This window comes from Cinclus cinclus, chromosome 2 (genome assembly GCF_963662255.1).
Source record: "Cinclus cinclus chromosome 2, bCinCin1.1, whole genome shotgun sequence".
Lineage (NCBI taxonomy): Eukaryota > Metazoa > Chordata > Aves > Passeriformes > Cinclidae > Cinclus > Cinclus cinclus.
In genome coordinates, this window is record NC_085047.1 from 54,488,599 (window position 1) to 54,501,052 (window position 12,454).

A 12,454-nucleotide genomic window follows, 5' to 3' on the forward strand; every position below is an offset into this window, starting at 1 on the left:
TGGAGCCTCCGTTTTGAAGTAACACCTAGTGTGCTGTGCTGTCAGAAATAGAACAGTTCAAATCTGAAGCCATAATTGTGAAACTGTGTTAGTGCTATTTATTGCAAGAGCAATGCTTTCATTTAAACTCTTTTAGATTTATGTAGCAGATTGGATGGGTAAAGTCACTGAGTGATAGTATTTGGCCTAGTGATGGGGTTTTTTTTTTAATGTTCAAGAATAATAAATCTGTTAAGAGATAGGTTTTCTTTAAGCCTTGGTTGTATTCAAGTGTCTTATGTTTCTTGTACAAAGGATGTGGTGTATATACAATGTGTCTTTTTATGATTCTTTCAACATAACCTACTGGGAATTATGTTTCCCATTCATATTATGCCAAAATATATTTTGGGAGGTAACAGGCTTCAAAAGAAGCATTACAGTAGGTAGAGGAGTGAAAATTGTTATGTTTACTGATGTACTGTGCTTGAAGACAGGCTTAAAAGCCAGTGAGGCACTAATTCACATGTGTATTTGTGCAGGTTTTAAGACTCATGCAGCTTTTTGACAGCACTGCCAGAGAAGTGTCTCACACAGTTCTGAAACAGTGGGAGATCTTTGGCTGAGTTATTTTACCCCAGATAAATAAGCTTATTTTAATTGCTTGCCCAGTGAAAGTATCTTGCTACAAACTTGAGAACTGTATTAATTTGAATGTTTTATTTCAAAGTATCACATTTGTATTTCTGCCTTCCTGAGAGACGAGGTGCAATTCTTGTTTATAATATTCTGGTGGGGGGGAGGGATGGCTTGTACTAGGAACATGACAGCCAGACACAATTCAAGATGTTCATGTTCGTTCCCTTTCTACTCCACTTCTGAAAGCCCAATGTACCTGTATCATCATGGGTAGAGTTTTCTTATCTGCTCTTCACCATGAGGAGAGCAGATTCTGTTTTGCTTTATAGGTGAGGAGCTGAGACAAGCATGAAATATTCCAGCCTTAGACACCTGAGGGAAGACTATGCCTCTATAATCAATATAAAAGTAACCCTCAGCAGTGTTCCCTGGATGCACTCTTTTGCTTTCATTTGAGATCCAGGGAGGTAAGAAGCTGGAAAGCCCAAGTAAGCTGAAGTTAGGCAGTGATACTCCAGGAGACCTGTCCAGTGCATCAAAATCAGTCAAAATACAAATATGTTAAGTCTCATTCCTGAGCACAACCGTTTTCTGTCTCTAAATGGAAGAGTAGCTCTGAAGGCATTCCTGTAATGCTGTTGCCTGTGAAGTTATTGTAAATTGTGTATGTTTCATCTTTCTTTTCCCTCAGGACAGAAGTATCTCCATATCTACCAGGGAACGTGAGACTTTGCTCTGAAATAACTGATAAACAAGTGTGAAGCATGAGGATCAACTCTGCTGTTCAGGCTGCTATTGACCTCACAGCAGGTGCTGCAGGTAATGCTTAATTGCACAAAACCTCCGAGGGACAGTTTTAATGCCATTGACAAATATAAAAGCAGTTTCCAGTTGCTATAAAAATCCTCACCTTCAGTATTTTAAGGGTATGAGGAGAAGCAGTGACCTTAGCCAGTATTTTAACTGTATCACTGTTGCTGCTCCCTGGCAAAACTCCTGACACACAGTGAACATAACACCTCACTTGAGCTAATAGTTTTCTATAAGGAGGTTTAGGTTGTGCTTACACAAGTTTAAGAGTCAGTCAGAGTATTTAAGTATCAGTCAGAGTAGAGTTTTGCAAGGAAGTCAGTGTGTGAGTGACTGAGGTGCTGCTTTTGTCACAGGAACCGTCCCTAACTGCAAGGGACAAGAGGCTATCTGAAGAGTTTCTAGCTCAGACAACATCCTGGTCTGAGGATGTTGTCTAATCTCTAAAGCCTTTGAAGCTCAGTAGTAGAACTGATGAGGAATTTGTGTAACTGACTTCCACTTCAGTCTAGTCTGTGCTGTAAAATTTTGCTGGACCAGTTGTGTGAAAATGGTTGCACTGTCTCACTGATATTGCCATATTCGTAATGTCTGTGGCTCAGGGACACAATTTTGAACTCTGCCAGAGAAGAGGGGTCTTTTTGACACTTCTAATCTAACAGTGGTTATATGGAAAAGGTGGAAGATTTGTCCAATTTACTTTTGTAACTAGTTTAGACAATTTTAGTGGTCTTTTTTCTTTCCCACACAATAAATATTACAGCCAGTCCTTTTATGAGAGTGTTAATGCTGTAAATATGACAGTATTAATGGTGTTAAGTGCATTCAATGGTAGTTATTTGAGATCATTCGTCAGAGTGGAGCTTAATAGTGCAATGAGAAAGCAAGGGGTAACAGCACAAGTCTGGTGTGGCAATCTCCGTGCTCCTTAGAAAATGTAATTAAGTAAGCAAACAGCTTGTTCCTCCAGAAAACACATAACCTGGTTTTACCTTCCTCTCCAGATACAGTCTTGACTAACTGATAAGTAATGGCATATTGAGGCAAGCAAATTCTGGACAAGAATAAATAAGTCACTTGGCTGTCTGTGGTAATAGTCCTTTGCCTAGATTCTAAGCAATGTCTAATCCCTTTGATTCAGTAGGATTCTTCCCCACCACTGCTGTGTTGTTATTATTAGGACCACACTTGTCTGAATGTTCAAAAAGATTTAACCTTTTGGGTTTCTGGTTTGTTTTAATTTTGTAGGTGGGTTGGGTTTTTTATGACTCTTTACTGCTGGCTGGAATAATTATTTTTTTTTCTTAATATTTCAGATAATGACTAGGACTCTTGGTCATTATCTGGAGGCTTACATAGCTCATTGCTGCAGTTTACTAGGCTTTTTGAGCCAACTCCAATAACAGCCTTTTTGGAACAGCCATTCTGGCAACTCCCAGTTTTTCACCAAGACTGTTCCTGGTTTCCCTGGACATCTTCCAACAGCAATTATTTTATTACAGGAACCTAGCATTTGTCCTGTAGATTAATATCTACCTGACTTCCCTGCAAATAACATTGTCTAAGCCTTCCCAGCTCTGCTTTTCATTTGAAGCTTACATGTGTGTTACTGGTCTGAGCCAGCTACTTTTCCCCTTGGTTATCCTTCCAGAGCAGGAAATTCTTTGTGCTGCCTTGCATGATTTGCTCTGAAGCTTTTAATGATCCATCTGGTTGGCAATGAGGTTTTATGGCAGCTAGATCCCGAGTTTCCCTCAAAGGTATCTCTTCACAGAGAGGCAAGAACAATGTTATACAAATGTGTTTGCAAAGAGTAAAATGGATTGCAAATAACACTAGTTAAACAAACGCTTACTCTTCTGCCCACTTAAAATAACTAATCTTAATTGGATGCACAAATTTGTTTCCACTTCAGTTGCTTTGCTATCTCCATTTACAGATAATTTAAGGTATGGGCATGTCAATTGTGCTTCAGTTAAAGATCAGGTTCTGTTTTAGTACAGTTCTTCTCTCTTGCTAAAAAACAAAACCATGAACTCTATATATGGTACACCTATCATGTGCTTCCTGTCAGGTATCTGCTTCTAATAGATTGCTATTGCTGTACACTGTTCCTTGTTGAAAAAGTAACATCAGGTCTTCCTGCAGACTACAGAATTGAGTTAGATCTTGCAGACGAATACCGTGCCTTGAGCAAAATGGTTATTGATGACATCGATGGAAATATCACACAAGTTTTCAGGGTATTGACCTTGCAGTTCAGTTTGGAAAAGATAACATGTTGAGAAACTTTGCCCTTTTGCCCTTTTTCAGCTTATACTTAACACTTTCTTTCAGTCTCTGGAAAGAAATGTGCTTAAGAGCCATCTGGAGTTTTGAAGTAAAGGGTTTGAGTCTTTGGTTATCAATTTATTATTTATGATCAGCTTAGCACTCAGCAGTGTTCTTTTTGTATCGGAGGAATCACTTGATTAGTAATCTTCCAGGTCTAGGATTTTTTTGCTATTATTGGAATGTAAAATCAGAGATGCCTTCTGAACCACTGCATTAATGGGCAAAGGAAAATGTTATTTAACTCATTGACACAATTGACTTGATTGCAGAACAATACCTCTAATTCAGTACAAGTTTATAAAAGTGAGCTGATTCATTTAGATGCTTGCTTTTCATGAGATAAAGAAATATTTAATGAGAATCATGCTGTTACTGCTCCTTTGCCTGAGTTTTTTTTTTCTTAAGGTAACTAAATTCACCAGTGACAATTGATGCCATTGTGCTAAAATCAGTGCAGTTGTCTTTCCCTACAGGGAATTAATTAATCTTTGCTTTCTGTGTGATATTCCTAATGCTGGTGCTCCAGCATGGGTGTTTCAGTTACAATAACCTCCAGCCACTCTGTTAACTTCCTCTGCTTGCCTAGGTGGGACAGCCTGTGTGGTGACTGGCCAGCCCTTTGACACTGCAAAGGTGAAGATGCAGACGTTCCCCAACATGTACAAAGGACTTGTTGACTGTTTTGTCAAAACCTATAAGCAAGTGGGATTTCGAGGCTTCTACCAGGGAACCACACCAGCACTTGTAGCCAACATTGCAGAGAACTCCGTTCTGTTCATGTGCTATGGATTTTGCCAACAAATTGTGAGAAGAATTGTTGGAGTAGACAGGAAAACAAAGCTCAGGTTAGTAATAAATATCTGGTGTGTATTTTAAAATAAATACATAACATTTCATGCAATTGCTATTTGCCAATACTGTATTGTCAGGGTGCAGATGAGGTCCCAGGCTCTCCTCTGATGGTTTACAGAGCAGTAAATTTTGGAATACAGGCCTTAGTGTGACAATATCGTGTCCAATATAACAGAGCTATCTACTAAGCAGTTACTGCAGCTGGCTGGTTTAGATGATCACAGCTTAAGTGAAGTATTCAAAACCTGGAGCATTTTTACCAATAGGATTGAGCATTTCAACATCTGAAAGTTAGTATTCTCTTAATATCTAGGTTGTTCTGACTTTGCAGAGGAGGTAGTGGCTCTTCCTACAAGGAAGCATACTAAGGGGGAAGGGCACTTTTCTAATATTTTGCTTTTAAAATATATTTAATTAAGGTTCAAAGGTTTGCTCACCCTACAAGTCTCTTACCTTTTCTGACCCATTAAAATGTAGGAGGTAGGCCTACCAGCAATATGTTTCACTTCTTCACCATCTTTTGTGATCATCCTGGGAGCTAGACCACAGATGTGCATAGGTCTTAGGATCATCTCACACGACTGAAGCACCGTGGTCATGCTGGATGTAGGAAAGGTAGTGCAGGAAACTTTGAAACAATACTATTGGTATACTACTCTGTCTTTGGAGCTGGATATGGAATGGGAATGTGAGTATGTAGCAATAGCAAGCAGCTTTGGCATCTAACAGTTCTTTCCTTGGTCAGGTAATAGTGCTTTTCAGATCCAAGATGGCTCTTTAATGCCTTGTTGATTCAACAAATAGTGTGACTGCAGAGCTGTTCTAGGAGAAAACATTAAAGAATTTAAGTTTACTTGAAAGATGTGTTGATGTTGTTTCCTTATTCTCTTCATCTGGATCATTGTGGGGGCACCTTATGAGGTACATGTAGGAGAGAATTGTATTGACATGGTCTTCAGCAGGGCCCTGAGAACATGTGGTCTGTCAGGACATCCCCACCTATCGTTACTGTACTGTTACACCTTCAAAAAAGGATGAACTATAAAATATTTTTCAGTTAAAGGAATACATGTCACTGATGCATAAGTGACAAAGAAAAGAAATGAAGAGAGAAATGCTAAATTTTCTTTATCTTTCAACATATGCTTAGTTCAATTAACAGATTTCATTTCGTGCTGAAGACTAAAGAGACACAACAAAATGGAAAGAGAAGAGCTAAATTTCATTTGCTGCTCTGCAGGCAGTTACTGATTTCCTCCACTTTGAAAGTTCTCATTACCACCATATCTGAATGTCAGGAGCTTTGCTTCATGTAACAACTTGAGTTTGTGATGCTTCAAGGTGAAAAGTTATAGCTTTAATCTCTGATACTATAGATGTATCAAAGAAGGTACAAGGCTTTCTGGGCACAAGGCAAGCACCTCCCTCGCATGGAAAGAATTTCTATGCAGCTGTGAGATCAGTGTCAGCTGTGCTGACTCCACAGGTTCTGAAAGAGAAGCTCCACTACTATGCTATTATGTAGCTGCTGTCCAAAACACCAGTGTCCATAGGAGCCTGTTTAAAATGCATCATAAAGAAGTGTTGCCCTGGAGTACCAGCCTTTTGAGTCCTGGCAGTTTAGCAACCTGGAATCTGTGGTATGTGTAAAATCACTACAAAATAAGCCCCGTTTTGGAACATTGAGTCACTGCAGATGACAGTGTTGTCTTGTTTGGTGGTGTGGTTTATGTTTGTGCTGTCTCTGATTCACACAGTTGCATTCATAGCAGCACATCCATCCAAAGATTACAGTGATCCATTGTGCCTGCTTTCAGTTTCCCAGCATCTTTGACTGAAAGCCTTTATTAAGACTGGTAAGGTGAATTTGAAAATACTGACATCTATCTATATGAGGTGATTATTGCTCCTATTCTCTTTGAGGAAGTAATTAGTAACCAAAAATTGCCCAGTAAAACAAGTCTGTAAAAATCTAAATAAATGCTATCGAATCTTCCCTTCATGGCTTTTATTCTGCAAATATATATGTATAGCAGAAAGGGAAGAGGTTGCAATATATCTCTTTGGTGTCAAAAGGGTATCTTTCAGTTGTATAAGAAAATGGGATGAGCTAGGTCTGTCTTCCCTCTGGTTCAAGTAACTGCCTTTGCCCTTGAGAATCTTTCCCCCCAAGACTGTCAGTTTTTCGTGATGCAATTTAGGGTGCAGGTCCAAGAAGCTGATTGCTGGTGTGGTGGCTCCACTGCACTAAAGGTCAGTGCCCAAATACCTTCTGCAGTTTCTTTCTTTCAGTGATCTACAGAATGCTGCTGCAGGCTCCTTTGCCTCTGCCTTTGCCACCCTTGTCCTCTGTCCCACAGAGCTGGTGAAGTGCCGGCTACAGGCCATGCATGAAATGCAGTTGTCAGGAAAGATAATCCAGGGACACAAGTAAGTATAGACCCTGCTCAATATCTCTGAAGCCCTTTCTTGTGTATTATTTCTTCACATCCTGTATTGGCTCTGTGTCACATTTATAATGCATTGCTAACTAGAGAAGAGTTGTGGCTGGGAGGGTCACAGCCTGCCGACCTTCTGTGTGATAGTAAAGATGGATGCCAGTGAAGGGCTCCCAGAAGGATCTTGCTCTAAGTCTTATATGAATTCAATTGTTTGCACAATAGGTCTCACTACTGCTGCAGTTGCCTATTGTTCTGTAACCTCTCATTATCTGGCTCATAAGTATCACTAACTGGATCAACCTCTCTCAGTACAGTTTGGTCAGTAGTGAAGGGTGTTATCCAAAAGGATGGTCCCCTTGGATTTTATCGTGGCCTGTCAAGCACATTGCTGCGGGAAGTCCCAGGCTATTTCTTTTTCTTTGGAGGCTATGAACTGAGTCGGACATTCTTTGCCTCTGGGAGATCAAAAGATGAATTAGGTATGGTGCCTTTTTTACAGGTGGGTTTTAGCATGCTGTCATGGGGGACATAAGGGGGGACATATCTTCCTTAAAGATATACTAATGATGTTGTAAAATATGTGCAACGTGAAGGAAATGAGGCATACTAAATATGGAGGGATACATCTTATGTATACATTGTAATAAATTATTGAAGGGACCACTTTCAATGAAACAGGACTTATAATAAACAGAAAATTAATACAGTGAGCTAACACTACAAAACTGCTGAAATATCTGACCCCATAGTGTAACACAACTCTGAACTATTTCATTTCATCTGTTATTCAGAGTGATTTTGAAGTATTTAGCTGCATTCTCTTGAACAGTGTGTTCAAGTATATGCTGAACTGTATGCTGACCATTAGATGTAGTTACAAGGATAGTAAGAGAACACTGAGATTGGAAATTAGAAATGAAAAAACACATGGCAGTGCCAGAATAAAGACTGCCTGTCTCCTGTTAAAAGACTGAACTAGTAATATTTTGTCTTGCTTGGAGTCAGGATTTAAGCTTTATGCATTTTGGACTTGTAACAAAACATTTACAAATATCTGATCTGAAATACAAAATTAGGGTGCATCATGAAAGAAATTACTGATCACAAAATTACTGTACCAAATAAATCTCTGTATATGTGATTAGTAACACTATATGATATCGCTCTAAACAGTTTCAAAATTAACCTTGGAAAATGATTACAAGTGTCTAAAAAGTGAATTCTGACTTAGTTTTTTAGCATGGCAAATAATCTAAGAGGCACTCTTTATAATTTTTGAGTTTCTAGTCAAGACTTGCAATTTACCAGTGGCTTGAAATTAACTTAAAGGTTAGTGAGAGAACAGCAACTCTTGTCATAAGCAGATTCCTCTGTTCTCTTTGAATCCTATAGATGAAATAATGTTATATTTGTGTTGGTGAATACTGTGGTGTATAAAAACATATTTCTTAACTTTTAGGTCCCATTCCTTTGTTACTAAGCGGAGGTTTTGGAGGCAGCTGTCTGTGGATTGCTGTGTATCCTGTGGATTGTGTCAAATCTAGAATTCAGGTTCTTTCAATGGCTGGAAAACAGGCAGGCTTTATGGGAACATTTGTAACTGTTGTGAGAACTGAAGGTAAGTATTCAAGCAGATCAACTGAATCTATAGGGCTGCAGACTGAAATCTATACCCTCCAATACCCAAAATCACTTAAGAAACCTAGTCCAGTGACAATGTGTTAGAGACAGACAATAACTGTTTCTAGCAAACACATATCTACTTCATGTAGTGTGGAAAGCTTGGAATCTAGAAACTAAAACCTACTTCATCTTCCCTGCCTCTTGGTTCAGGAGATGATTCACTTAAACCTAACAGAAGCTTACTATGCATTAAAAGCAGATAAAGAAATGAGCTTTATTACCTGTAACCAAACCTATACATGAAAACTGAAGGAACTAGGTAAGTTTCATGCAAAAGTTTTCTTCACCTCTGGAAGTTAATATATGGCTGAGGATTGATTTATCAAACAGCCCTATCCAGCCTGGCAACTTGAGGCATCTACCACAGCATCTCCTCTCTGGAAAAGGCCTGTGTCAGGTGCTTTGAAAGAGGGTCTAAGAATATACATGGCAGCAGATATGAATCCTGGCCCCATTGCTAGGTAAGATACTCATCAGACCTGGAGTCTGACTTGGGGCACAGCTCTAACATGCTGCCCCCTTGCCAGCTGTGGTACAGTCACTGTCAAGTTATCTCAGCTGACCTTGTCATACCTGAAATAAGCATCTAGCATTAGTCCTTACATGGCTAAATTCCTGTTAAAACATTAAATACTCCCATATCAATATCCAGTACCACTGCAGTCAGTAGCTAGATCAGTGAGTTCAGCTCTCTGTGTTCATACTTCTCTAAGCAGAAGCATTGCTTCAGTATCCTTCACAGGTAAGAGCACAGTGGTTGATACAGACAGTCACTTTAATAAATTGCTAACTGGCTTTGGTTTCATTTCCAGGTGTGCTTGCCTTGTATTCTGGACTAACACCAACTATGATCCGTGCATTCGTGGCCAATGGGGCACTGTTCCTTGCCTATGAGTACAGCCGGAAACTTATGATGAAACAAATAGATTCTTACTGATACCATCTAGCAGATGAAGAACAAGAGATTGTTTAGAGGTCATTTAAATAAATGATGAAAAACACATAGATCACATGATGGTCTGAGCAGAACCAAATCAGTGACCTAATTTTAGGAACTCAACTCCAGTTTAAGATTTGTAATCTTTTAAAAATCAGGTGATTTTTATGGAGGTGTGTACATGTTGCTTGTATTGCACAAGCAAAACTGTCTCCCTCTTACAGATTCTGCACTAAGTACACTGCATATCATAAATGTCTTTTCTGACCTCTAATGGTGCTAAAAATACTTACATTGACCTGTGGGGTTTCATGTAACATGCAAGAATAGGTTGTGATTTGTATACAGCAAAGCACTGGTTTTAAAACTGTGTTGAAGTTTTGACCCTTTGCAGCTGTTGCCAATGTCTGACTCAGAATGTCAGTTCTTGTCCAATCTTGCTGAGTATAAATGACTTGGACATACCCTTCAGCTAGGGACACCTTTCCTACTCCAGCTACACCCCTACCCTGCTCCCTGCTGCTCTGTGACTTGCTAAGGTCATGGCAGAGAGTGTCTGACTTAAATACTGTCTTAGTGATTGGGTTTATTAACATAGGAAATATTCACCTTTACCTTATATGAGACTTAGAACCTGAGATATGCCTACAGTTTTGATAAAAGCAGCACAGTAACAACATTAAGGAGATTATGTTGCACTGTATTGTTTTCTAAATCCTGTCAAGGAGTGCTGAAGTATGCTAAGTTCCACTTACCATAAGGAACACTGCTGGAAATAGCTTCTGTCTCTGAGCACAGAATTGCAACTTTATTCAGGCTCCTGTTGAGGTCACCTTGGCATGAATGAGGCCACATGCTAGAAGGACAGGAAGCTGAAGAGGAACAGAAAGCCAGACCTGAGTGGTTAACTAACACCATGGTCTCTGACATAGCAGTCTTACTGGGGCTAGAGTTTTGCCACTTGCTGTGCCTCTTCAGCTGAGTGGAAAAAGCTCATATGACTTGTATCGCCTTCAGGTCTGGAAGGCATGGCCTGCTTGGTGATGTTACTTGATTAAATATGCAGTTAGTCAGTATTACCCAAAATGATGCAGTGACACCTCTTTCCAGATGCCACTTTTGTTCTTCAAGTATAATGCTTTGTACAAGCATGCTCTGCTTTGATAAAGCAGCTACTGCCTTATCCTGGAATAAATATAACAGGTCTTAGAACAGCACAAACTTGTCCTGGAGTTGTACAGAGATGCTACCTGAGTGCTCTAAGTGCAGCCCCCCAGTATGGGGGTAGTAGGGGGCACAGACAGAACCCTTTAACTCTCCGAGATCATCACAGCTACATGGAGAGTAGCAGCTTGTCACAGCAACCCCATTTGTCAGTGACAGACAACAGTCAGAGCTGGAACAACGTAGTTTTGCATGTTACAGCTTCCCTTTCAGATCCCAGAAATAGGAACAAGCTTTAGACATAGATGAAATCACCTCAATACCAGCTGTCTCTTGCAGTGGAGCCAGGGTGCACTTAAACTGGCTCATTCCTTGCATTGTTGCAGCCTCTTTGATGGAAGGTTGTTCCCCTTTCATACACCATGAGAAAAGGCAGTTAAAGCAGGACATGGCTGAAGACAGTGTCTATTGCACCAATACGCGTTGACTGACTGGTACACTAGAGGCAGCACTACTCTGCATTGCCAGTACTTTAAAAGGAATGTATACCAAATGTTTAAACGATTCAGGTAGGAGGATGAGGCTTTAAGAGTTGTTAGATTTCCCTTCTTTTCAAAGTTGTCTAGCTAAGAGAAATAGTATATTTGTACATGTTTCTAGTAGTTATGAAAAGGTGAGAACAGACTCCACCCCAGTGGAATACTTCAATCTATTTCTTAGATTTGTCTTTGCTTTCATTTTTTAAAGCTCATGGTTGCAGTTTTTCATACAAAAATTGAAGCTTCAAGAGAAGCAGGGTATTTAAAACAACCTACAGCAAAAAGCTGGTGGTATTTTTGAGAGTTTACCTTCTGAAGTTGATGTAAGCAGTAACTTTTCCATTCAGAGCTGCTTAAGCTGTACATGTCTATCAGTTGTTCAGCTAAAAACTTCATTATGTTGGTACAGGAACTCACAGAAATAAAGTTTCATTTTGATTAACTGAGTACCTGATAGTTGCTTACGTCATTTAACAAGCTCCTCTAGCTGAGAAACAAAAAGGTTTAATTCAGCATCACCACCTCTCTGGAATGAAAGAGATTTATAAAGAAAATTTAAAGAAAGAAATTTATACAATCAATGAATGTATAAAGCCCTCAGAACTGAGGGGAAGGGGATGGCTAGAGTAAGGTGCTGTGGAACAACTGCTGATTTTACATGTATGAAAATGAAACCCGTAGTTCAGCACTTGGCCTGGTGCTTTGTAGTATCAATGTCAGTTCTAGTATTAGGGTTCACCTTGAATTCCAAGTTTCTAGATTACCACGGTGCAGGCTATAAGGCATAGGTTACCTAAATTCCACATATACAAGGGATAAATGTCCACTACTCTGTGAAGGTCAGTGGAACAGGGAGGCAGGGCCTATTGTTACCCTCTTCTGAGCAGTGGTGCCTGGCTCTCCCAAGAGAAACATAGTATATCCCTTGTAAAGCTATTTTGTTCCTCATTCCTGCTTACACATGAATTTTTACTTAACTGCATGTGCCTCAGCTAGAAAAATCCAACTTGCTGTTACAGCCTCTGCTGCTGCTATCTGAGGAAACTGGCTTACTCCTTAAGCAGGATGATGGGTCA

The 12,454-nt window shown here is 39.7% G+C and overlaps 1 protein-coding gene across 1 annotated transcript; it reads left to right on the forward strand.

Moving 5' to 3' along the window:
- The first annotated feature begins 1,382 nt into the window (after positions 1–1,382).
- On the forward strand, positions 1,383–9,675 carry SLC25A15 (solute carrier family 25 member 15). The gene is made up of 6 exons (XM_062514730.1): positions 1,383–1,437; positions 4,349–4,607; positions 6,907–7,044; positions 7,365–7,534; positions 8,515–8,673; positions 9,551–9,675. The coding sequence occupies exons 1-6, from the start codon at positions 1,383–1,385 to the stop codon at positions 9,673–9,675; spliced, it is 906 nt and encodes a 301-aa protein (XP_062370714.1).
- Positions 9,676–12,454: the final 2,779 nt, after the last annotated feature.